The sequence below is a fragment of the Stigmatopora argus genome, chromosome 7, assembly GCF_051989625.1.
Source record: "Stigmatopora argus isolate UIUO_Sarg chromosome 7, RoL_Sarg_1.0, whole genome shotgun sequence".
NCBI classification, from domain to species: Eukaryota; Metazoa; Chordata; class Actinopteri; order Syngnathiformes; family Syngnathidae; genus Stigmatopora; species Stigmatopora argus.
Window position 1 is genome coordinate 4244776 of NC_135393.1, and position 27896 is coordinate 4272671.

The following is a 27896-nucleotide window of genomic DNA, read 5'->3' on the forward strand; positions in this document are numbered from 1 at the left end:
AAGCTTCAATAATGGGACCTTGTTAAATTATCATACTCTATGGATAGAATAATGATGGAATTAGTAAAGTGATTAATTAAAGTAATTACAAATTAGTAATTTTATTAATTGCTACATGCTGGAAGTGTTTCACCACCTTGTCAACAAAATACCTATTTTACATGAGAAAAACTTAACAGTGCAACACAAGCAAAAATAATTACTTCATAAAGTGTCAATACTCCAAAAATGCTGATTTACTCACATACGTATTGAGTTACTCAGTTTGAACCTGGGCCTTTTTCATTTAAACAAAACTGATATATCCACATGAATCCTTGACTTATTTTGTCGTTTTATGTAAGATGACACTGGTTTTCATACTGTCATTTCTGCAATTTAATGAAGGTGCAAGTAATTATTCTGCCTATATCTATTATGTGACATTAATTAATGCAAAAAAATACACATTCCTAATTCATAAATTAGGTAATTTCCACCAATATCCCTGATGATCTCCTACGGAACACTACGGTGCCACCATATCCTGGTTGTGAATGTAGTTTATAAATTAATGATTAGCAGATGGTCAAGAGGCAGGCAGTTTAAATTACAAGCTTCCCTCTCAAAATGTGACCATCTCTGGCTTGGCTACATAAGTAACAACCTCGGGAGGACAAAGCTTTTGATTTACATGGTTTTTTTTGTAGGCCCTGGACACAGTTTAGCACATTATATCATTGAGTGAAAGGCTCAACAATCAGAAGACTCTGATGTCAAGTTATAGCAACGGAGGACTTCTCAACCCTGCCTACCATGACAGCGAGACCTTGGAAATTGATAGGTGTGTGTTACCATAAAATAGGAATCATTACAGATTGTGATTGCAACATTCCATGGAACAAAGGAGAACTATGTGAATTTTTCTTAGTAGCTTTACTATAGCAACACTCTTTTATGTTGTGACGGGAAAATGTAGTATTTACGAGTGAGTTTGTATGTACAGTAACTAGATGTGCTCAAGAAGTTTAAAATTTGCCCAGGTCTATATTGACCTGGGCAAATTTACTTTTGAACGTTGAACTTTTAGGATTGTAAAATTCTTTCATACAGGAGACATTTTATTGTTTATTCTACATCTGTTTTAGGTCATCCAGAAAACCTAAGCACACGAATCCATATGTACTGGAACAACAGGAGTGGTGGAAGGATAGGGAAGAGATGTATGACTCTGAGATTGATCAGAGCAATCATCATGGTGCTGTACTGAGAGTACCCTTGGGGGGTTGGCAGGAGCAGGCCAGGAGGAGAAGAGAAAGGATTCCAATGGAACTCCAGTCAAGATGGCCAGAAAGCTCTGTAGTGCAGGATGAGTTCAGTGAGTGGGGCGAGCATCAAAAACATCACGGTATAATGAATGATAGCTCATCATTCGCCGGCTCACCCTTTGTAATACAGATTCATTGCATGTGGATACTTGCACTCAGTATAATCAACTGCCGCCTATCCGACGTCCTAGTGTAAAATCAGGTAATTATTATTCTAACATAAAATTCTATACAATGTGATTTTTTTTCTGATGGCATCTCCCACTTTTCAGGCACAATGACAATGAGATGGAGAGGAGCTGGATTGAGGATGAATATCTTTCACAGCGATGATCCTCTAGCCTTCACAGATGAGGCCATCAAGAATGAAATGGAAAATGGTAAGGCTCAGGTAAATTTACTTGATGAAAGAAGAAAACAGCTAAGTCAATGTATCATTGATGTGAAACGAGTAATATTATAAAATGGTGACATCAATGTAAACAAAAACAATCCTTTTCTTGTCCTCTTTGATTAACAGAGGAACAGAATCTTGTCAAGGAACTTGTTGCAATGTCAACAGGAGACCGAATCAAGGCTATAAGGGACCTTCCGATGAGTTTTGAAGAGAAAAAACATATAAGGTGAATAACGCCCATGTTCGCCATGCACAATTCATTATGGTTCCTTTTGAATCAATGTAGTCAATTCCTTGCAAAAAATCCCAAGCAGGTGCTATGAAACTTTATATTTGGTGGCCATTTTCACATTAACGACCATTTTACGTTTTTCTTCTTTTTTTTTGCAGTTAAATGGATACTTGAAGCATTTTTCTGTTTTGTGGGTCTGATGTTGAGATTTATACTATAACATAATGCTCAACCGTGACTAATACTGTGGTACTAAAATAACACTATACGTATTAATCATTGTGGTTTGCAATCGTCATTTGTTCGTATGTTTGTTCCTTCATTCATTTATTCATCTTCCATACCGTGCATCCTTGTAAGGGTTGCTGGAGCCTATCCCAGCCGACTTCAGGCGAAAGGCAGACTACCCCCTAGACTGGTCACCAGTCAGGCATAGGGCACACAGAGTGACTCACAATTATAACACCACTAGCAGGAATCGAGCCTGCGCCTCCCCGCACCAAAGTCAGGCGAGTGATCCTCTACACCACATGTGTCAAACCGATTCCGCAGAGGGCCGCAGTGGGTCCTGGTCTTTGTTCCAACCGATCCAGCGCCGACATTTTAACCAATCAGGTGTCTTCTAAAATAAGTAGCACCTGACTTTAATTAACTGATTACACTTGCAAAAGGTATCCTCTTGTTGAGTTGGAATGAAAACCTGCACCCACTGCAGCCCTTTGAGAACCGGTTTGACACCCCTGCAGTCTACACCATCAGGTGGCTGCAATAATAACTACAGAAAATCTAAGCAATACTTGTATATTAAAAAGGGTATTGTGCTGATACAGATCCTACATTTCATCTCATCTCATTTTCTGAACCGCTTTATCCTCATTGGGGTTGCGGGGGGTGCTGTAGCCTATCCCAGCAGGGATATCCTGAATCGGTGGCCAGCCGATCGCAGGGCACAAGGAGACGGACAACCATGCACACTCACACCCATACGTAGGGGCAATTTTAGAGTGTCCAATCAGCCTACCATGCATGTTTTTGGAATGTGGGAAGAAACCGGAGTACCTGGAGGAAACCCACGCAGGCCCGGGGAGAACATACCAACTCCACACAGATGGACATGACCTGGATTTGAACCCCGGACCCCAGAGCTGTAACGCTAACGCACTAACCACTCGTGCCACCGGGCCGCCTCCTACATTTCATATGATTAGTCATTAGACTAGACTAGTGAACTCACTTAAGTCTCTATTTGTAGATCATGATCATGGTTTCAAGGTCCATTCTGAAACTAGGTAGGAGGAAGTACAAAGTATTATCGCTTTCTGATTAAAGAATTAAATACATATTTCAAAATGAAATAATAACGATGACAGTAATAATAAATAATCTTTTCACAGGAGTAAAGTACTGGCATTTGAGTCTCAGCGCTTTACGTGTTTTGCAGACTGTTCGGCGAGAATTACCCTGGTGGGTTTATGCACAGTATATTGTATATACTAGGGCTACAGAACCTATCATATTGAAACACACTCAGTATGTGCAATGTGTGTTCTTGTAGTTTCTTCGCAGGTGTGGCTACATGATCGCGTCAACTCGACAGAGCTTGGCCTTTTGGCAAGGCATCATGAAAGGGATAGGTGGCAAATTCGGCACCAGTGTGCTCACCTATTTTCTAATTCTCAAGTGGTTGCTCATGTTCAATATATTCTCCTTCTTGGTTAACTTTGGCTTCATCACCATCCCACTCCTGATTTATGATATTTCCCCCAAACTACCTTCAAATATCAATTTCAGCGGACTGGAGTTATTAACTGGAGCTGTGAGTATAACCTCTTATTCAGTAAACGAGCTTTAAGTCAGCATGCCAAAAGAGTTATTCAAGTTGAATTAAAAATGAGCATTTCTTATCAGGAAACAATAGTGACTGTGTTTCAACTTCAACAGGGTTACTTCAACAACACTGTTCTGTACTACGGTGGTTACAGTAATGAAACCCTTGTAGTTCTGGTGGAATACAATATGCAGCTAGCCTACTTTTTTACGATTGCCATTTATATGGTGTTGTGCGGCATTGCATTGATCACAAGGTTTGTCTAGTTTTAATTGGAGACATTTGAGTATTGTTGGCACTTAGTCTCTATAAAATGTTTATCTTATCCCCTGCAGCATGGCAAACTCTTTCAGTACAAACTACATGCTTGTGGATCAAGTTTCAAACAGTGCATGGAAGCTTTTGTGCAGCTGGGATTTTAGCATCACCAATGAGAGAGCAGTTAGACGGCGCAAGAACAACCTCAGAGTACAACTTAAGGTGAATATTGTCTTACTGTGGATTTTTTAAAATTTCCATACAACGTAACACATTAAAATGGAACCTTCAGTCATCGGGATATTGCACCCAAGGATTACCTAGATTTTTGAAAGACCACATCTCCTGCTGAAATCATGGCCAATACGCTGCTAGACACATGGACAATATATTTCAAATTTCCCATAATGTTACACTATGAATAACTGTGTTACATGTGTGCCCTCTAATACATTTATAGGAATGTCTCTACAGTAATACCTTGACATACGTGTGTACGAACATACGAGCAATTTGAGATATGAGGAATATTCCGAGCACATTTTTGCCTTGAGATACGAGACAACTTTGATGACTCGTTAGCATTTTCGATGGACTCAAATGTTCAGCCTCACTGAAATCTGTTTACATGTTATCCTTGAGTTTTTTTTCTGGCTACTCCGGGTCCCTCCTACTCTACATCTCATCTCATTTTCTGAAGCGCTTTATCCTCGCTAGGGTCGCGGGGGGTGCTGGAGCCTATCCCAGCTGACTTCGGGCCATAGACAGGGGACGCCCTGAATTTCTGGCCAGCCAATCACAGGGAACAAGGAGACAAACAACCAATCATGCTCACACTCATACCTATGGGCAATTTAGAGTGTCCAATCAGCCTACCGTGCATGTCTTTGGAATGTGGGAGGAAACCGGAGTACCTGGAGAAAACCCACGCAGGCCGAAGGAGAACATGCAAACTCCACACAGGTGGCCCGACTTGGATTTGAAACCAGATCCCCCACTGTGAGGCCGACGTGCTAACCAGTCAGCTGCCGGCCCGGCCACTCTACATGCATGGTCAGTTTATACAAAACTACTGCATTTGGAGACTGTAGAGACTGTAATAATGTTAAGCAGTAATATGTGCTCTCATGCACAGATTTTTGTACAAATTCCCTGAAGCTTTTGATGATATTATGGACTGTTGAGGAGGAAATCCCTAAATATCTTGCAGTAGTCTTATTTGTAAGGAACATAGGACATAATTGGAGTTTGAATGTGTATTTAAAATCTTAAACTCTCATATCTATGTAGGAGGCAATGTCAGAGAAGGCCCAAAAAGATATGCTAACTGCCACTGAAAAAATCAAGCGCCTTGGGATCCATCTGGGATCATGGCTACTCTCCACCAGTCTGGCTGTTGGCTGTGCCGCCAGCATCTATTTTCTCTGCCAGTACGAACAGCAGGTACTCAAGTCAAATGATAGTTTAACCCACACAAGAATAACACTATGTGTAGAGAGCTTAATGAATGGGGCCGATGTTTACTACCATTTAAAAATAATTCTATTTTGACTTAAGTGTCAATAACATCATAGGAATAATGATAAAAAAATAAACAACAACTACATTCTGCAGCACTGCGGGTGTTTGTCTGCCACTTTAACAATCAGAAGTCTGCACATTGATTCTCGGAAATGACGTACGATATTCAGAATAGTCACATGGTGACGTTACATTTACACAGTGAGGCATAGGGAACTAAAAGAGATAAGAACCGTATGATGGGAAAGTATTTTTTTAAATAAACAATATAGTAGGTTGAAACTTATTATTTAAATTGCACTCAATTTTTGCAGAACACAACAGATGCTTCAAACTGGTCACTACTTCAGGAGGCAAAGACTCTCCTGGTTCCCTTTGTGGTCTCCCTCATAAACCTGGTGGTACCACTCTTCTATTCTCTCTTCAATAAGTTTGATCAATATTCCAGTCAAAGGAGCCAGATCTACGCTCTGTTGCTCAGGTTTGATAGCAGGGTGTTTCTCATCAACATAGTACAGTAATGCCTCGATTATCGCGGTTAATGGGGGATCGGACCCCCCGCAAAAAGTGCAAATCCGCGAAGTAGGGTCACCCCTATTTAAAAAAAAAAAAACTTTTATTTATTTTTTATTCTTCAGTGCTGAGTCGTAGTAGCAAGAGTACCTTCTGGTTACGAGTTTCAGCGTGGATTTTCACATTTTTATTAACTTAAAAAATATATATATAATTTCTTCAGTGCTGAGTTCAAGTAGCAAGCGGAAGACAGGGGAGTTGCTTCCGCTTGTGAGTTTTAGCGTGGATTTTCACAGTTTTATGAACAAAAAAACAAAAATAATAATAAAAAAATAAAAAAATTACAAATTAAAAAAATAGGCCGCCTCGTGGTGTAGATGTTCACTCGCCTGACTTCGTTGCAGGCAGACGTGGGCTCGATTCCCGCAGGCGGTGGTATGATTGGGAGTGCGGATGGTCGTTTGTCTCTCTGTGTGCCCTACCACTTACTGGCGACCCGTCTAGGCTAGGGTGTAGTCTGCCTTTCACCCGAAGACAGCCTGGGCAACCCCTGCAATCCTTTCGAGGATGGGCGGTATGGAAGATGAATGAATGAATGAATGAATGAATGAAAAAAATAATTAAATAAAAAAAATGTCCCCAGAAAGAAATCCGCGATGCAGTGAAGCAGCGATAACCGAAGCGCGAAGTAGCGAGGTGTCTCTGTATATCCATCTGTTTTCTAGAACTCATCCTGATGATGTTTATGGTTGGGCTGAAGCCACTCAGAATCAAATTTGAATATTATAGTACCAATAGCAGATCTGGTGGTCAACGTCATTTACTTTATAATTTTGCCATCAAAAATGTCAACCCCCACTGCCTAGTGCTGTAGCAAGTCTGAGTTTGTTTTATTTTAATCTCTTTCATAAATAGATCAAATAAGGACGTATTGCAAGTGTAATATAGACAAATTTAATTGTTGATTTCACATCTTTTAATTACATCTGATTATGAGTAAGATTTTTTTAAATGTCATACTATGATGGATCATATTATTTTGAACACAACTGGATGGCTCAAATACTTTTTCTCCTACTTATAGGAATGTTTTACTCAAGATGTTTATTCTTGGTGTTTTATGCTACTACTGGATGTATGTGGTGGCTCAGAAGTTTTCGGTATGTGAAAAAAAATAGAGCATTATTCCAAGTGATTGCACATTGTTTCCCTCTATATTCACTAGATGTTTTCTTACAGTGTTGGGAGTCCATGGTTGGACAGGCATTGTACCGTTTTGTCATTTTTGACTTCTTCTTTCTTATGTTGGGATCCTTCTTTGGAGAGTTTCTCAGCAAGTGAGTTATGTTTTTGAGAAATATATTCATTCATCACTGAATCCTTTTTGATCAGCATTTTTGACTGTTTTACTGTGCGATCTGGTGTAGTATAATTGGAACAAAATTCCTCCCACGTCTTGGGGTTCCAGAGTTTGATGTTGCCAGAAATGTCCTTGAACTCATCTATGCACAGACTCTAGTCTGGTAAAACAATTTACTTTCATTAATAATAAAAAAAATAAAGTCTATTCATTTATTAGCTATATTAAAATTATGAATTATGTGTTGTTCTTTCCTCTTTAGGATTGGGGTCTACTTCTCACCACTTTTGCCTGCCATTCAGATAGTAAAGTTGTTTGTCTTATTTTTCCTTAAAAAGGTAAATAAATACAATATATGCAGAGCTTCTTTTTATGTTACTGTCAACTCTGTCTCATCATATTGCATATGTAGAGCTGGCAGGGCTTTATGAACAAAAAATCATTTGTTATAATGTCAAGTAATGGCACAAAAGATAGGAACATAGGACATGTAAGTAAATGGAGCCTAGCTGACTTGCTAAATATTTTATTAGCATTGTGAATGACCTTTGAAACTATGCTATTCATTGGTCTGAATATTTAGTGTCCGTCATGTATTCCAATACAGGATAAAAAATAAATTAGTTTTTCCTTCATTAGGATATGTAAGATACATCATGTTTTTGTTCCCAGGTCAGCCTTAGTCACAACTGCCAGCCCCCGAGGCGTACAGGCAGAGCTGCTCAGATGCAAGCTATCTTCATTGCCCTCCTCTTCTTCCCATTTTTTGTGGGAGCCCTATCAACATTTGCATACACTGCCTGGCGGTATGGTCCACTTATATGCTTTGAAAATTCTTGAATTACGTTCAATCCTAAAATTCTCTCCACTTAAAGTAGAGATTAAATGGTCATTCATATATATATATATATATATATATATATATATATATATATATATATATATATATATATATATATATATATATATATATATATATATATATATATATATATATATATATATATATTTGTAATATCAGGTCCTCTAATTTGGTTTGTGACATTTTACTTTAGGCTTACACCCTCTCAGCAGTGTGGCCCTTTTCGGGGCCTAAACAACACCTTTAGTATTGTTGGAATCTGGATTGACAATATGGAAGACATCCCTGCTTCTCAAGTGGCCATCTGGATATATGAAAATGTTATCAAAAGTGAAATTGTTTACTACCTTGCCACACTCCTAATCTTGTAAGTGCAGAACAATTGTAATAATGTGTGTATGTTACTCACTATATTGTTGTAGTGTCTTTTTCAAAAGCTTTAATCAGAAAAGACAACATCCAAATCTATTAATGACAAAATAGCAGCAACTCATTTTGATAAATTTATTTAGTATAGATATTTGAAAACATACAAAATCGGTTCAATTTCAGATTACCAGTTCAATTTCAAATTCTTTCGAGTAGAATGTTGATATAGAAAATTAGAATAGTTCAATGACTAGTGGTACAAAATGTGAATTGATTACCATTTTTTTCTATTTTATTTGACTTTTATGCTTTTCTTGTCAGAATCATAATATATATCTTCTGGCAAGTCTCTCAGGGCCGCAAGCAGCTTATTGGTCGCCTCAGACAGCAAATTGTAAATGTGAGTGTGACTCCAATTTCCATGTGGGGTGTTTTATTTATGCATGCTTTTGGCTAAAAGTTTCTTTGTTTACATTTGCTTTTCCTAACAGGAAGGGAAAGACAAGTCTTTTTTGCTGGAAAAACTGAAGAACCTCCAGAATGCCTATGCTAAGAAGATGCACAAACCCAAGAATAAAAAAAAGGTTAATTTTCTAAATGATTAGATGCATATATCACTTCACGTTAAAAAATGTGTTTTCCCTTTTCAGCACAACAAAAGGCGCCTGGATGGCATTTCAACAGGCGCCCATTCCCGTCAAAACAGAAGTGTTCAGTCTTTGATTATTCACCAACAACTTGGTGAGGAAAAACACTTCTGCAGTGGTACTCAACTTTCTTCAGATATTTTCACTTCTGATGGGATAACCAAGATGACCCATCACAGAGATTCGGAGCAAGTGAAAGAAATGTACCCAACATGCCAGTCGTCTTTCACACTAGGGATGGGCCCCAGGCATGATGACGGAGAAAATGAAAGCGATTATCATTGCAATACACCAGAATTTTCAGAAAACTTTCATGAAAATTCCATGGCTGCGGTTCAGGCGATGCAACCAAGAAAAACAGACAATTATGCATTGCAAGAAAGAGATGGCTTGCCATCTTCATTATCAAATGCTATGATACAGGTGATCCAGGCAAGGCAGAGAGCAGAAAGAGATACCGGTCTTAACTGGGGCCCTCAGCATGCATCTACTCATTCCAGCGCTCTAATACAAGCTATGTTAGCACGACAACAAGCCCAGAATGAGTATGATGATGGCTACTAAACTGAATGTATAAGGTTAAACTGAAAGGCAAGTAGGACAAATTTGCACATTTATATGGTATCTACTGTTTTTTGGTTTTAATTTATAAGAATGCACGGTTAAATAGTGGTTAGTTTGTCTTCTTCACTATTATTGTGATTAGATTAGATAACTTTATCCATCCCGTGTTCGGAAATTTCACTGTCACAGTAGCAAGAGGGTGAGAATACAGACACAGGAAAAGACATTTCAGACCTAAATGATTTCTAGGTGGGGTTTGCATGCTCTTATCTAAACCTGCATGTTTTTTTGGAGTATTCCAGAAACATGACTATTGATGAATCTTAATCACAGAGCATACACATTAATTCTCATCAATATTAAAACAAAAGCACTTTGACATGTTTCAGCTAATATGTCCAATATGTCTGATAGTTAACATACAGTCAGCTCCTTTAAATTTGGAATATTTTCTGTTCCAATGGATTTCTAATGAAAATAACAATGACAGATGTGTTTAAACTTTATATTTCCAGCTAAAACAAATTTTGAAAACAAATGTATTTTCATCAACTTTTAATTGATTGTCTGAAGCGGAATACATACATTTAACAGAAATATTATAAAGTATGTAGTGTAAATCTTGTGTATGATGACTCAACAAGCTTTTTGTCCTATATAATGAAGTGGTGTAGTTGTCCAAGGTATGAGATTTTCTATTTTAAACACCCCGATCCACATCATGTCCCATAGCAAAATACCACACTGACAATAAAGATAATTTGCAGAACAGTTTTATGTCTGGAGGCACAATATTAGCTGCAGGAATTTGTGGCTTTAGATCTAAATTGAAAAGTATTGTTTATCTCTTTATTGTAAGAGACAGTAATATACCATTGTCATGTTCTTGCCTGTCTTTTTTCAAGGCTGGACTACTGAATTTATATCCTGGCTCATGACCTATGATCTCAGGTAGGAAATGAGGTGAGGTGACTTTGATTGGGTTTTCTTTTCTGCCCCCTGTTGGTCTGGAGGAGGGGCAGACATATCTTCTCCATAGTTGACTTGAGAACCATATTGCCCCAAATATAAGATGATGTTTTTTGCATTGAAATAAGAATGAAAAGGTGTCGGTCAGCTTTTATTCGAGGTCTAGACATTATATCCATTCACAACGCTGGATAGCGCCAGATACCTTTAAAGCGAATGCTGAACACTTTGATTCTTAATTGAATTGAATTCAATAGAATGCCTTTATTGTCATTATACAACTATAGTTAGATTTAAAGCTGCACCATGAAGTGCACACATAAATAATCAATAAAAAAAAGTAGTCAACAAATAATAAATGAGTGGTCACATAATTAAGTAGTCAGGTAAAAAAAATTACAAAAGCAGTGAGCAGCCTAAGGAGTTTTAGTGCAAGTACAAGATAAGAAAGTCTAGATTAGGTACTCCTAGGTGCAGAACTCAAGTTGGTGCAGTTAAAGCAATTTTGTTGTTTTATCAGAGAGAATTGGTTAATTTACATTTCAAAAACCACAAGCCATTCATTTACAAATGTGATTGCACTTTAGTTTACATATGTTCAGATATTAAGATGTGATAGATTGCATGATTTGAGTGAGGCAAAAACATGCTTTTTCTCTTGAATATATTTCTATAATCAATTGTTTCAGGTGTACTGTCATTATATATTGAGTATACAAATTGAATTTGGTGTTCAAAAAGGTTTTTTTCAAAACTGTACTCTTGAAAAAGGGAGTCATCTTATATTCAGGGTTGGCCTATATTCTGGCCAATACGGTATATATTTTATTTTTTTCCCTTTCATTTTCATCTTTCCTTTTAACAGTAAGGCTGGAAACATCGGCAACTTTCACAGGAATTATGGGAAATACTAAACAACACTTTCTTTGACATTTATAATTTACAACATCATCCTCTGTCAATATTTCTTTTTTTTCTGCTGGTGTGGAAAGTTCAACAACTTCCTCTTCCAGGGACTCAATTCAATTAAGGCAGTGATTAAATGTCCGGCTTGAATTGTTTCTTGGTGTTCCAAACAAAAAAGTGAACATCACTAGGCATTGTCCAGCCATCAAGCAGCTTCAAATGAAGATGTCTTCTCAATTTCAGCACTGTTCTTCTCCTAGCGAGTCCCGAAGGTCACTCAGATCTAAGGAGTCCACAGGAATGGGTGTTTTTCTTCCACTCTTTGGGGTCTGACTGGAATACACCTCCACAGACTTAGAGATGGAGTGCACAGATGGCTCTCGAAAATATTCAAAAGCTTCTCTTGCATGTTCCTCCCGAATGCTCTGCTCAAACGTCTTACGTTGGTGCCTGAACTCGATGACAGTCTTTGTGTAGGAATTGAGTGTGGTGACCGATGCACCCATGCAGCAGGTAAACGATGCCCAGGCCATGCTGACACAAAACGAGAGATTTAGTTACCTGCAACTCACTTTCAAATTAACCTGTAGGGAAAAAGTGGCAAGTGCTCAATCCAAATTGCATTAGAATACTCGCCTCCCATATTGTCATTGTATGTTTGCCTAGATTAGTGCCAATCCTTTTGAGTCCCGAGCTCTCCTCAAGTAAAGGGGGAAATGTGTGAATTCAGAAAATCAAACCATCATCTCGGGTTAGTGACTGTCCCTAAAGGGTCAAAATCATGGACTGGCAGATTATTTTTTCACACATAACATATATTGTAAAGGCGTGAAATATCATCCCCTTATGCAATTCCAATTGCGTCTCTATCAGGGCTTTGGTCCCAAAGCCTAATCCTGCATAACATGAGAGCTTTGGGGTTTTTTTCATTAGTGACAGCGATGCTGGGAAGAGGTGAGAGTTTAGCTGAGACACTATTTGAAGTGGTGTCATGGAATTTGAAGAATACATCTTGAAAAGAGGATGAAGTAATGCCACCCAATACTAAAAAAATTACCAAAAAGACCAGCCGTAGTCCCAGTTGTATGGCCTCCAGTCAGGGGGGCCTAGGCTGACAGTAACCTGGAAGACCTGTGTGTACATGACATGAGCCACCATGCCCAAAAGACCTGCAAACAAATAAAAAGGGTTCGAGACAAACAACATATTCTAATGTTAACAAGTAATTTATATGATAGTTTCAGCTATATTAAAATGTCTCATTTCAGTGAGAAATGTGTCATTTTTTAATCATTTGAGCCAGCATCATACATATAACAACCTGAGAGGACAGTGAAGACAGCAGCGAATGCATTGAGCTTGAGTCCGTCAATGACGTTACTGGAATAGACGAGCTCCAAACACATGAGGCTGAAGCCCACCACCAGCAGAACTATGTATAGCATCTCTGATACCAGTGACAGCCACAACATTCCTGACAAATGGGATGGAATTATTAAATAGTGTACATACAATGAAAGCGATGTCAAAATTGATATTCAAAAACAGTCATGTAAATTGAGATAATGCTCAGTTTTTTTTGTACGGTTTTTAATTGCTTAATAAGGGGAATTGCAGTCATTAATAAGGGGAGCATTTAGCCGAGGTGGACAGGTATGTAAGAGAGAATCTTGAAACAGGGATAGTGGTTGTTGTGAGATGGCCAATTGAATTGAATTGAATGCTTTATATGAGATAGAATGAGAGCGATGAAATTAGAGCCCAGTAGAGGGTAGCAATGTTCTAAAGTGAGAATCAATGCATCCACGACAATTAAAAAAAAAAAAACAACGGATAAGGAAATGCATTTACTTTTGGGGTGATTTCGTAACTTGGATCTTTTTCGTATCTCAAGCCACTAATTTGCATATAAAAAAATTGGTAACCAACCTAGAGGCAGTCGTATGTAGAGGTATGACTGTGGTCTGATTTATTCTCTTTTCCTTTAATTGTAATCACTTAAGCAATTTAAATCTAGACATAGTTAAAGGCCTAGAGGACGAAAGCTAATTTCAGGTCTTCATTTTTTTTCTCCCAGATTTTCAAAAGGGATTTTGCATTCATCAGAAATTTATTAAACATTTTTATTATGTTGATCCCATTGACGAATACTCACCTTTCTCTGATGGAGGGGCCAAATCAATGAAGCTGCGGCATCGCTCACCTAGAAAGGACCATGATAATGTAACACTGTAACTTTAGTTATTGTTTTAGTTATTGCTTAATAATACAATAAACAATTTAAAACATAAATGAATAAACTAGTCTTTTTATGAGAACACTGACAAAATAATTTATTCCAAAAATTACATATATTATAAAGCGAGTCATTTACCAGTACTTTGACCAGAATGTCTTTCAGTTAGCAAAACCAAAATTGACTCTTCTTTGTTTGTAATTCAATCACCTCTAAGAAAAATATATCAGTGAGAAAATGTTTTGGAAAAACAAAAGCGACCTTTTATTTTCAATGACATGGTTAAACTTTGGATTGTGCCGTATGTAAATAAATAAGACACTGTCAATTTGAGAGCAATGCCCCATATTTTAAGTAGAATATGTTAGTGGAGTTCTTGTACTTTAATCAGGTGGATAGAGGCTGGTAACATCTGTTTTGAGGAAAAACTCATCAAGGCTGCTGTTACATAATCCTGATTAACTCAAGCTGTCTCAGCTATCCCTTCATCGTACAGCCACTTGATAAGAAAGACCTGTCCTAGTAATGCCCTCATGGGTAATTTCAATTCCTGTGTTTTTAAAACTAAAGTCTAAATACAACTACTGTTTTCAGTCTTTTACTGAGTTAAAAGAGAAAAGGAATCATACCTTATTTCATTTTTGTTGTTTTCAATTCAAACAAAATAGCATCCTCCTCATATAAACACCGTCATTTGGAAAACGATTTAATTTCTGTGATGGACTAAGAGTGTAACTTTTGTTGTTGTTTCTTTAAATCCCCAAATTGTTCATTTGGTCCAAAGATCACTAAAAGTTTAGGGATTAAGGCAATAGAAATAAAAAAAAGTTCTTCAGACTCACGCTCACTTACACTTCAATAAGTAAACTTGCAGGGATGTAATGAGTTTGAATACAATCACATAAATTCTGACATTATAAATGAAATAATGTTCAGTTCTGATTTGAGTACTATGATGTTTCTCTCAAAAAAACAGAGCTGCATAAAGAGGTTAAAACATAAACACCCAAATGAGTTGCTCTCAGTAGTCTCCATCTCTAATGCTAACAACAGGACCCGTGACAGCATTCCATGATATCATCCTGCTTATTTGCCTGCAAAATCGAAAACAACTAAAACAAAAATGGGACTCCAAGGATCAAAAGACACAGGCCCATGCTATAGAGGTACCAGCTTTCAAGACAAGCAGATAACAAATAATAGAGGCGTAGGATTTCAAAGTTACTGACTACAAGAATGAAAAAAAACAACAACACCTACTTAAGTGAGGACTTGCCAGTTCTTTAGCCTGATAATTCATTTTCTGAAGTGCTTATCTTCATAAGGGTCGCGGTGGGTGCTGGAGCTTATCCCAGCTAACGACAGACACCTATCGGGGGACACCCTGAATCGATGGCCAGCCAATCGCAGGGCGCAAAGAGACAGACAACCATTCACGCTAAGACTCATACCTTGGGGCAATTTAGAGTGTTCAACCAGCCTACCTGCGTGTATTGGGGATGTGGAAGGAAACCGGAGTACCCGGAAGAAATCACAAGCGGGGAGGACATATGCTTGTACCCTGTAAAATGTATAATTGAAATTGTATTTTTGTTAATATATTTCACTGACATTATGACTGCAACAATTAATAAATCCTGTCCCATTACCAATAGAACTTTATTCAACTGTTGCTCTTCATGCGTCAGGATACAAAATACAAACTCTACGTCATGGAATAACAGTCTTGGGGTAACGCAGGGGTCAGTGCAAGGTCCACTGCTCTTCAGTCTTTGCATAAATAATCTGCTAAACTGTTGTCCTTCGATTGTCACCTGCCAAATGTTTGCCGATGATGCCATTCTATATGTCCACGTGAAAGACAAAAAACATGCTGCAGAGGAACTCACAGATGCAATGACCAGCGTGAACAACTGGCTTGAAAAATCCCAACTACATTTAAACATATCTAAGACGGTCTGTATGTAGTACTTCTCGAAAAGAGCGACAAATAACAGTCACCCCAACGTTTTTGTCCAAGGTAAAACAATCAATGCATTCCAAGAATTTAAATACCAAGGAATCACTCTTGACTCTCAACTTGTCCTTAAACGACAGATAAAAAACATTCTGAATCGAATTAAATTCAATTTGTCCAATTTTAGCTTCATTGGAAACAATCTATTCAGATGCCACCTTAGTTTACAAAATCTTTCATCACAAAGCTCCTCCTACACTGCAAGAATTTGTACAAAAAAAATCCAACACATCAACAAGGGCTGGGTCTAGAGGTGACTGTAGTTCCCTTCAAAAAGAGTGCATTCAGCCAAAGCACCTTCAATACCAATTACCATACGCGAACTCCCATCACTGTCCTTCATCTTAAAGCCTGGATGTTAGACAAACAATATTGCGAGCAGAACGTTGTCTAAAACTGTCCTACGTGTGTCTGTGTGTGTGTGTTAGTGAGAGTATTTGTCATCATTTACCTTCAACCTGCACAAGGGACTAAAGATGAAATTAGCCCTCGGCTACAATCTTGCATAATTACACACACATGCATATATATATATATATATATATATATATATATATATATATATATATATATATATATATAATCTCATTTTCTGAACCACTTTATCCTCACTAGGGTTGCAGGGGTACTGGAGCCAATCTTAGCTGACTTCAGACCATAGGCGGGGGATACCCTGAAATGGTGGCCAGCCTATCACAGAGCACAAGGAGACAAACAACCATTCACCCTCACACTCAGACCTAGTGGCAATTTAGAGTGTCCAATCAGCCTACCATGCATGTTTCTGGAATGTGGGAGGAAACCACAGTACCTGGAGAAAACACACACAGGCCCGGGGAGAACATGCAAACTCCACATAGGTGGACCAACCTGGATTTGAACCCAGGACCTCCACTGTGAGGCCGACGAGCTAACCACTCAAGCCGCCGGGCCAGCCGCCCTGACAGTTTTTCAAATTAATTCATTTTTTGGGTTGTGTTTTGAATTAATCAATCTCGAACTCATATAACAGGTACTAAGAATGCTGCAGGTAAATCAGTTTTGTTTTCAAATAAACCTACCCAAATTTCCCATTGTGTAAGTAAATTTGCAAGCTAAAGTTTTATGCTGTGATTGGCTGCCCACCAATTCAGGCTGTCCCCCGCCTGGTGCCCATAGTTGCCTGGATTAGGCTCCAGCACTTCCTGTGACCTCTCTGAGGATAAGCAGTACCGAAAATGAATGGATGAATGAAAGTTTAAATGATTAACATTTCAGCATGTATACTTTTTGAGAGGTATTTTTTTTCAATAGTCAAAATACGTTACCTTGGTTTAAATAAAGTTAAGGATCAAGAATATGAACAAAAACATACTTATTTTCTGTAAGTGATAATCAAAAGTGGCCATTTTGATCAGAATTTTTAAAAAGTTGCATTTAACAAATCCACATTGTACCTAATGTTGTGTCCATATAATGAATACTACAAGAGTTTATTAAGCAGTGAGGGAAGTAATGCAGTAAAAGTATTTGACAACTGTGCTTTAATTAGATGTTTATATATCTGTGCATTGGTTGAGAATTTTTTTTAAGATGACATTTTTAATTATATACATTTGAAGACAAATATTGTACTTGTGATGGCCTGGTGGATATGTAGTTAGTGCATCAGCCTCACAGTTCAGGGGTCCTGGGTACAAATCCAGGTCGGTCCACCTGTGTGGAGTTTGCATGTTCTCTTCTGGGCCGCGTGGGTTTCCTCCGGGTACTTCGGTTTCCTCCCACATTACAAAGGCATGCATGGTAGGCTGGTTGGACACTCTAAATCGTGCCTAGGTATGAGTCTGAGCCTGAATGGTGTCTGTCTACTCGTAGCCTGCGATCGGCTGGGTACCGATTCAGTGTGTCCCCCGCCTTTGTGCCAGAAAGTCAGCTGGTAGAGGCTCCAGCACCCCCCGTGACCTTTGTGAGGATAAAGCGGTTCAGAATGAATGAATACAGATGCTCCCCTAGTTACGAACATTCGAGTTACGAACAACGGTACATACGAACATGTCTGCGCATAGGTTTTTTTTTTTCCCAAGATGGTGCCGTCACGCGGAAGCCAGTGACAGTAGCTCTGTATATTCTTATGTTTTTCGTGTTTTACAGCCCTTCTATCTTTTTTTAAATTACATTTTGATATTTCTTAATACATTCCTCTTTCCTTTACTTTGTACTTTATACTTTTTACTTTAATGTTTTTACAACTTTCTTTGTTCAGTGAGCCTGGCTTCTTTCAGCTACTTCTTGTAGTGCTTCTTTCCGCCGCTAATACCGACGCCTGGCGCTGTGAGAGCTCACCTAGCATCCACCTTCCTCTGCCCATTTCGTTGCAGTGCGTAAGTGCGTCAACGTATCTCCAGTGCGCAAAGAACATTTTTATCATTAAATATCTCGTGCATCCATTATTCAATATGGTTGGTGAAAAGCGAAAGGCTTCTAGTGAGGGTGGTAGTGCAAGGAAGAGGCAAGCCATTTCATTTGAAATGAAAGTGGCAATAATAAAGAAGCTTGATGCGGCTGAGAAAATGGTGACCGTTGCACGGGCATACAACTTGAATCGTTCGACGATCGTTCGTTGAATGTTTTTTTCAGTACAAACCAATGCAGGTCACTTATACAAGCCTTAAACATACAAATGCACTTATATAAACCTTCAATATACTTATATAGGCCTTAAATATAAATTATAATACAAAATATAGCACTGAATCAACTTACGAACAAATTCAACTTATGAACAATCACTCGGAACCTAACTCGTTCGTAAGTAGGGGAGCGTCTGTATTCTACTTTCTTGCTTTCTCTCATTCAGATAATAATGTACATTTGCTTTTGTCAGTGTGTGTTAAGAAGTTATCAGCACTTGTAATGAATATTAAAAAAAATACGTTACAGATTATTTATTTTCGTCCAGTATACAGGATTAAATAGTACGTAAATATATAGTATATGTACTCCTATTTAAAGACCAAGTCAGCACTTTTTTTCACGACTGATACTGAGATAGGTGTTTGTGCGTAATTGGGGGAGCGTGCAACAGCAACTTTGCTCGTTAACTTTGCATTGCCCCCAAACACAGACCCAGATCGGTGATCTTACTTTCATCGTGGATGTTCTCCTCACACGAGAACCAAATTCCAGTGTGGAACTGCCGGAAGAGAAAGCGGTCGTCTCCAGTTTCCCAGCTGTAAACCACCTTATTCGGGTCGGTCTCGTTGACGCCGTAGTCGATGCACTGGTGGGTCCGCAGTTTGCTACACTTAGGTTTGGGTACCCTCTGCGTCCCCACGCACCAGTAGGTGGTGATGAAAGCTGTGATGGAAAAGAGCAAGGCAAAGAAGTTCAAGCTCACCGACAGAAGTGTCCTACATCTGCATTTTGTCTTCATTGTCTGGGATGAGTTGGCGGACAGTTCATGGGTATAATTAAATTTAAGAGATGCTATATCCAGAATGCATCAAATAGTCTGCAAGCGTTTCACACTTTTCATTTCCATGTTCCAAATATCCATTCAAGTGTTAGAAAGACTGGGTCCTCCAACTTTTGCAGCGTAAATTGTCCACTGTTTGACACTCTTTCCAAAAGAGAGACTCATATTGGAAGTCACGTTGATAAAGGATTTGATCGCTGCTGGTATCAAGTGCGGGATTTTCTTATCATGCGCCCGCCCTCAACATCACTTGCGTCTGCGTCATCAGGATGCCTGCCCCCGTCTAACCCCCCCCTCCCCTCTCCTCACTAGTATGACGTCTCAAAGCATCCCAATGACCAGAAAAAAACAAAAAACAAATAAAAAAATATCGTCCCAAGTTGGAGGAACACACAAAGTCCACATTTAACTGAATCAAATGTGTCCACATCACACATGGGTCACGTATGATAACATTTGATACACAAGTACAGCGTAAATGATGCAAAATGTGTTCTTCACATGTAAGTGGACACAAGATTTAGAAGGTTAACCTTCTGATGAACAACATGGATAAAAGTTTTTTTTTAATGTCTGCAATAAATTAATTTCAGCATTCACTGTTCTAGGTATTCCTCAATGAACCTGCTTGTAATCATTATAGATTCTGAATAATTTTTTTCTGTCATACTTTTTGAATGATACTGCATTTTCATATCACTGCCTCTTGAATGCACAACATAGGTCAAACTGAGCCATATCCATTTTCTATGTTATTGTGTGAATGGCTAAGTGTCAAGATTAGATATCTTTGGAATACCTATTTATTACAAGGCCAAATATGGAGTAAAAACCTTGGTTTTGTTCAGCACAAATATTTTATATATTTATTTGGTTTCTTACTTACAGAAGGGTATTGCATTCATTAAAAATATTTTTTAAAAAGCCCTGACATTTTTTTCATTCATTCATTTTCTGACCCGCTATATCCTCACTAGGGTTGTGGGGGTGCTGGAGCCGACCCTGAATCGGTGGCCAGCCAATCGCAGGGCACGAGGAGACGGACAACTATTCACGCTCACACTCATACATAGGGGCAATTTAGAGTGTCCAATCAGCCGAGCATGTATGTATTTGGAATGTGGGAGGAAACCATAGTGCCTGGAGAAAACCCACAGTTTTTCAAATTAATTCATTTTAATAATAATAATAATAATAATCGGACATAGGCCCTGTTGTCATTATCACAACACAAAAAGCCTACTTGTCATCACACGCAGAAACAGCGCGTGACGAAATTGATGGTGCTTCTCCATAAGCTACGTTTACTCGGCAAAAGACCTAAATAAGTGTAAGTTACGGACTTGTAATTTGGCATTCTGCTGTTGTGGATGCAGGTCGCTTACCTCTCGCTTACCTCTCACTGTCTTTCACTTACCATACTTCAGTCAGCTAGTAGGAGGCAGATCACCACCCAAACATCTTTTCATATTACCGCAGAAGGGAATGTGTGTTATGTTACCGCAAGTTTAGATTTCTGATGGATGTGGGGAAAAAACTGTCCTTAAGCCTAGTTGTCCGTGCTTTGTGGGACCTATAGCGTCTGCCAGAGGGCAGCAGCTGGAACAGATTGTGACCAGGGTGGTAAGGGTCCCCTATGATGTTCTTGGCTCTGCTGAGGTAACGAGGGCTGGCAATGTCTTCCAGTGAGGGCAGAGAGCAGCCGACAATCCTCTGGGCAGTGTTAATCACTTTCTGCATGGCCTTTTTGTCTGCCGCCGTGCTTCCAGCGTACCACACTGTGATGCCGTACGCCAGGATGCTCTCTACAGTGGTTCTATAGAAGTTTTGATTTAATTAATTTTGAAAACTCCGTTGCAGTTGGGAACAATTGAATTAAAAAAACAACCCCAAAAATAAATTCATTTGAAAAATGCATTTTATTTATTTTAATTTTTAGGGGAATGCAATACGATTGCGTACTCTTTTGCCCATCCAATACAACAGTACTGTTTTTCACTCGTTTTTAAGCTACTACTAGTAAAATGTTTGATGACAATTAAGAAGTAACTGTACATTGCCTTATATTTGATTAGATTTAGATTACATTAACAAAGTATGCTTACTGTATTATCTGTCCTTTGGCTCTTTTTTTGTAAAAATCACAAAAAAACTGCAAAATGTAGTCACCGACGAGGATATTGAGAAAAACGTCCAAAAACGTTTTCACGGTTCCTCTTTTTTCAAGGTGTTCATTTGTAGTTTTTGCTTCAGTCAGTCAATTAGTTTGTATCGAAAGCAAGATACTTAAAAAATATTTGAACTATTCAATCATAATACGTATGGATTTCAAAAGATAGACTGAAGAAAAACATAACTAGGGTGAAATAACATGTGCATTACTGTAGAAGGAATGCTGGTATGTTGTGCATCAAGGGAAGATGATGAGGGCACTATAGATTGTTAATTTCCCTGATTACAATGCGGCATCACGTTAAGAAATTGCAGTGCCTCGATTGTTCATGATCGATCAATAACCTCCCAAACTTTCAGCGCTCAACTGTTTCCATTTTCCACTTGCCTTTTATCTGAGATTTGCTGAATTGTTTGAATTAAACAATTTAAGAAAAAAGTAACAATCCAATAATTTACACTGATTTTTTAGTCTAACTAAACTCCATTGTCACCCTAAAGCAGGGGTCGGGAACCTTTTTGACAAAGAGAGCCATAAACAATTCATATTTTCTAACATTATTCCTTGAGAGCCATACTCCGAATTTAAATGTCAAAATGCATGTAAATGGGTGTCTTTTATTTTAGTCATTTCACCAGTTTTAAAGTGGAAAAAAAAAACGGAATAGTTTTGACAACATTCTTACGCAGTTGCTAACCAATGAGTATGCATTCTAGCTAATGCAAAAAAAATGAAGATTAAAGCAGCACTGGTCGTACTATCTGAGCTCTGTCACCAACGGTTTCCATATTTTAGCTTACGGGTTAGCGAAGAGCCAGATGCACCCATTGAAAGAGCCACATGTGGCTCCCGAGCCATAGGTTCCCTACCCATGCCCTAAAGGCTGGTATTTTTTTCCTTTTATTGCTGTGAAGAAATCTGCATAAAACAATAGAATACAAAAATGACAGAGTAAATATCAGTAGAAAAATGTTAATACCCCATTGCCCTGCAATTATGACATTACATCACTGTAATTGACAATGCGAGCTTCTGAATACAATGCTTTTGAGTGCAGGCAATTTATGAACATTATTTCCAAAGCACATCCAATGACAGATAGACATGAGATAATAAGTTTCCCTTCATGCATAATTTAATCATTTTAATATTTAACTTCATTAAACAAATGTTGATAAAAAAAATCAATTTTTATTTTTTAAATTATGTATATATGTATTTCAAAAAATCTATGCTAATTGGCCCATTATGAAACAATAGCTTCCTTCTATAACTAAAAAGTTGGGAAATGGGCGGCCTGGCCAATGAGTTGGCCTCACAGTTCTGGGGTCCTGGTTTCAATCCCAGGTAAGACCTCCTGTTTGCATGTTCTCCCTGGGCTTGTGTAAATTTTCTTTGGGTACTGTGGTTTCCTCCCACTTTCGAAAAACATGCATGGTAGGCTGGTTGAACACTACTCATACCCGAAGTCAGCTGGGATATGCTCCAGCATCCTCTGAGACCCTTCTGAGAATAAGTGGTTCAGAAAATGAATGAAGTTGGGACATGCTTAGCAGAAGCAACAACTCAATTTAATTGTTTTCTACAATTAGCAATGAGGCTTTCACTCTCTGAGGAGGGAATTTTGGCAAATTTTCCCTTATAGAATTGATCTTCTTCAGCAACAATTTATGCATGTGTATTTATTTGAAAGATTGTGCCCTTTCGTTTTTATTTCTTTCAAACCATTGACCTGACTAGCTGGTTTGCTTTGGATTGGTGTCATGCTGCAGAACGCAAGTGAGCATAATGTTGAGGTCACAAACTACTGTTTTTTCTTCTTCTAAAATGTAAGCAAGGACTCATCTCATGTAGTATTGTATATTGGCCAAAAGGAGTGTGTGTCTTGCAAGAATAACCTAAAACTACAAATGATTTAAGCCTCAATGCACAAAGAGTATTTACATCAGCACAGTAAATGAGGCCAGAGAGCTTTGGCATCTCTCAGCAGTGTGCCATCATCTTCCCATATTCAACCCCCAGAGACTAAGATGCTCCCAGCATGACTCTGAAAATGGTCAAATCAGGTCAGTGTGCTTACCAAAGTGTCCCAAATTCCTGAAATGAACAATTACTGATATTGCATTTACTATAAATGCAGCGGCCGTCCGTGAATTTCCTACCAACGCCTTCAGCTGTCTGAATCAATCCAACTGCGACACATTAAAAAAAGCATCAATAATAACCTCATACAATTGAAATATTATTTAGAAATATAGCCAAAGTTTACTCACCAAAAATCCTTTTTTACCTGTACACAATATCCATCCTCCTTTCTTTCCTCCTTCTTTTCTATCGCCATCGAAGCTAATGCGGAAAGTCGAGCCTGTCCTGTCGTATTTCTGGCATACATTTTTATTCTATTTAGTGCTGAAAATGTTCGTTCCCGACCTTTCTTAATGATGTCCAGCTTTTTTTTCTTGAAAAGTCAGTCTTGAAAATGGCTTTGACAGTAAATGTGCAAACAAATCAATTTCTTCTCCTCCTTCAGCATTGCGGGTTGACAAAACCGCTATTAAATCAACACAACAATATATTTGCTTGTGCAGCTCACTCCAGATACAGTTTAGTTGCTCTGGCTAGTCCACTCTATCACTAGCCAATCATAGTTGGTGAAAGCATGACGTATCCTTACGCCTGCGAGAAGGCAATGACATATCCCTACGCCTGCGAGAAGGCCTCGGTGCCGCCAAATCGAATTCTGATTGGTTAAAGCAATGGTTTTATCGACGCTTGTTTTATGCAGCAGAGCCTTAAGGCAGATTTCTGACCCTGGCAACAAATAGCTGAAATGTGATTGGTTGGTTAGATGCTTAAATATGAAAACACACATCTGGAAGCAGCGCAACCAGGGGAAAACAATGAAAGGATGCTGACAGACAAATTGGAATTATTAATAAGTATTCATGGACAAAACATAATTAACATCAGTCTGTGATTCAGATATTTTTTTAGGCCAGCAGAGAAGGCCTTTCAGGCCCTGACGGTCCACCACTGTATAAATGTCACATTGACTTTATTTTTACTGGGCACACGTGGTAAACTGACCAGGAATGATACACAAACACAATGTAAATATGTACAGTGGTACCTCGACATACGATCTTAATCCGTTCCGGGACTGAGCTCGTATGACAAGTTTCTCGTAACTCGAGGTAACGTTTCCCATTGAAATGAATGGGAAACAAATTAATTCGTTCCAACTCTCTGAAAAAAACACCAAAAACAGGATATTGGATTGAAAAAAATGTTTTATTTCTTATAATTCGCCATATATTGACAAAGTAATAAATAACGAGTGGTTTAATAGAAATAAAGTGTTTAATCTAACTAAAATTGGGCGGATTTCGCCGAGGGGAGAGAGAGACGCACAAAAGGGGCGGGGGGTTCGGTTTGTTTTCAACATGACGCACTCGTAAACAGAACAAACACTCCACCCTCACGTTCGCTATCCATGGGCTGTTTGCTGTCGTACTATTCCCTTCAAAATATTCCGAAAATGATGCACACAAATGTCCTCACAATCGGAGAACGCACGACCACTTGCCAACGAGCAGCAAGCAGTCTTATCAGCGATCGCCCCGCTGCTCATCTTCTTCTTCTTCTTCTTCTTTTTCACCTCAGGCGCCTGAGGATTACCCTCAGCAGCGCTAGGGCTGCCACTGGAACACGGATAAGTTCATCCAGGGAGTTGCCCAAGCCGCGATGGTAGCGTTCGGTCATTAAGGCCGGACAGCGGAGCCATAAGTGTTCAGACGACTCTGTTTCCTCGTCGCACAGGCGGCAGCGATCCGAGTCGGATTTCTCATGGGAGCTTACAGGGGCGCTGGCTAGCGGCTCCTTTTAGCTTGTAGCATCTGTGTTCGCATCCCCGGGGATGCTGTTGCGAGCACGAGTATACTTCATTACCCAGAAAGCCCTCTTTTCCCCGCGCATGGGCGTTGTGCGTTTCCTGGTCTGAATAGCTCATCCGGTGCTCGTAAATATTGTTATACGTACACGAAAGATATGCAAAAAAAAATGCCATGGCCACCTGGCTTGGTCGCATAACGAAATTTTGACCGCATCACGGGCGAATTATTCGATCGAAATTTCCCCCGTAAGACGAGCATTCCGTGTGACGAACGGTCGTATGACGAGGTACCACTGTATAATAGAAACTAAACTATAACATCATTTTACACATTTGGTCCCATTGATGCCAATCTACTTTAATTGGGAGGGCTAACAGTAAATGATTATTTTGCAAGTTTAGGTTAAGGCCAGGGCAGCCCGGTGGTGCGAGTGGTTAGCGCGTCAGCCTCACAGCTCTGGGGTCCTGGGTTCAAATCCAGGTCATGTCCATCTGTGTGGAGTTTGCATGTTCTCCCTGGGCCTGCATGGGTTTCCTCGGGGTACTCCGGTTTCCTCCCACATTGTAAAAACAGGCATGGTAGGCTGATTGGACACTCTAAATTTGCCACTAGGTATGTTTAGAGTGTGCATGGTTGTCTGTCTCCTTGTGTCCTACGATCGGCCTGGAGACAGCTGGGATTGGCTCCAGCACCCCCGTGACCCCAATGAGGATAAAGCGGTTCAGAAAATGAGATGATGTCCAGGCCTGGCGACCCGGTGGCCAGGTGGTTAGCGTGTCGGCCTCACAGTTCGGTCCGGACGCTCCTGTGTGGAGTTTGCATGTTCTTCCTGAGCTTGCATGGGTTTTCTCCGGGTACTCCCCTTTCTTCCCACATTCCAAAAACATGCAGGGTAGGCTGGTTGAACACTCCAAATTGGCCCTAGGTGTAATTGAGTTTGAATGGTTGTCCGTCTCCTTGTGCCCTGCGATTGGCTGGCCACCAAATCAGGGTGTTCCCCACCTGGTGCCCATTATGAGCTGTGACAGGCTCCAGCACCCCTCATGACCCTTTTGAGGATAAACAGTATGACAAATGAATGAATGAATGAATGACTGAAAGGTGCAGGCCTTTTTTTACTCAACTAAATGAATGAAACCACATTTTCTTAGACCTTTGATCATGTATAAAATATTTTTCAAACAAACAGGTTCAAAATGCTTGCTCCCTAGATCACATCTGCCCAGGGACATTAAAAGCTGGTGGAACGGTTTATTTGCATCATGGGTGTGCAGCTGTCAAATCAGCTGCAACTGCCTGATTTTAAGATGACTCGAACCCTCTGAGGAATGTTTCCAGTACCTTGTTGAATCTATGCCATGAAGGATTCAGGAAGTTATGAATGCAAAAAGAGCACAACCCAGGAACCAGCAAGATTTTGGAAAAAATGGGTAAACTTTGACAGTCCATATTCAACAAAGACGGTCTCAGCAAATTTATTTACTATGTAATTACCTTTCATATTTTACAGGAGCATACAGAGATGCTTTTCCCTGACAGCTATTCAAGGAAGGCTCTTTGTACAATTAAAAAAAACATGCTGTTAAATTACTGACCTTTAAAGCACATTTTACTCCAATTAAATTGCAAGTTGTTTCCATGTAAAATACAAATATATGGTTTATTTCCATTCCCTGACTACAGCAGCAGTCATCATGAATCATATGCTGAGAAAAATACCATCTAATATCCTTACATAATTCACCAGGCAGACCTACAAGAACTGAGCCGTTAAAATTTCACAGCACATGGTAAAAGACAGACATTTCCTTGCAGCTTTGCCTAAGCCTGTCGGTCACATGGGCCTGAGCACCATGAATTATCCCGAAAGAAGAAAAAAAGTGGTCAGGAAGAAATTGTAATGCTCTTTTGTTACACTTAATGTCAGCACAGCTGCCGTCTTTGCATGCATCAAAGTCCTAGCAGGAACAAACAGATTAAAAATACTAACCAGAACAAGGGATGTACTGATTGTCCCTTGAGGGGATCATATTGACGAACAAAATCCATAAATTACATATGGTACTCCAGTGCTCTGGGCATGAAAAAAGATGGACAGAAATGATGCTGGTATTTTTCACAAGAGCCAACTGTAAAAACGGATTAAAGAGTTAGGGTTATTGTATCATTTTGTTTTGATTTGAATACCTTTTCAGCATATGCGGCTCTAGAGGGTAACGTTTTAGACCTAAGCTTTCGATAGACACAGACTTCATTTGTATTTCAGTGGCAACTTACCCTCAAAGCTGCTAAGAGTAGAATTTTCCGCTAAACAGATCGCCCCTGAGGATTAGTCTTCATAATCTGTGGTTCACTGATCCTCGAAATCATACTGTCTGGGTGCTCAGAAA

The 27896-nt window shown here is 39.2% G+C and overlaps 2 protein-coding genes across 3 annotated transcripts; one reads left to right on the forward strand and one right to left on the reverse strand.

Moving 5' to 3' along the window:
• The first annotated feature begins 1327 nt into the window (after positions 1 to 1327).
• On the forward strand, positions 1328 to 11508 carry tmc5 (transmembrane channel like 5). The gene is made up of 19 exons (XM_077605956.1): positions 1328 to 1357; positions 1467 to 1509; positions 1580 to 1687; positions 1828 to 1930; positions 3331 to 3400; positions 3492 to 3752; positions 3878 to 4020; positions 4100 to 4244; positions 5313 to 5465; positions 5858 to 6024; positions 7141 to 7216; positions 7296 to 7393; positions 7484 to 7579; positions 7679 to 7754; positions 8089 to 8222; positions 8472 to 8645; positions 8969 to 9047; positions 9139 to 9231; positions 9298 to 11508. The coding sequence occupies exons 1-19, from the start codon at positions 1349 to 1351 to the stop codon at positions 9856 to 9858; spliced, it is 2589 nt and encodes an 862-aa protein (XP_077462082.1). The 5' UTR covers positions 1328 to 1348; the 3' UTR covers positions 9859 to 11508.
• LOC144077876 (germ cell-specific gene 1-like protein) lies at positions 10966 to 27834 on the reverse strand. Of its 2 annotated transcripts, XM_077605958.1 has the most exons (7): positions 27784 to 27834; positions 27497 to 27580; positions 19110 to 19322; positions 13889 to 13936; positions 13055 to 13207; positions 12791 to 12902; positions 10966 to 12267 (listed from the first exon to the last, which is right to left on the reverse strand). In XM_077605958.1, the coding sequence occupies exons 2-7, from the start codon at positions 27534 to 27536 to the stop codon at positions 11973 to 11975; spliced, it is 861 nt and encodes a 286-aa protein (XP_077462084.1). In that variant the 5' UTR covers positions 27537 to 27580; positions 27784 to 27834; the 3' UTR covers positions 10966 to 11972. The 2 variants fall into 2 exon arrangements, with proteins under 2 accessions (XP_077462084.1, XP_077462083.1); XM_077605957.1 differs by lacking the exons at positions 27497 to 27580; positions 27784 to 27834 and having other exon boundaries at positions 19110 to 19633.
• Between the last annotated feature and the right edge of the window lie 62 nt (positions 27835 to 27896).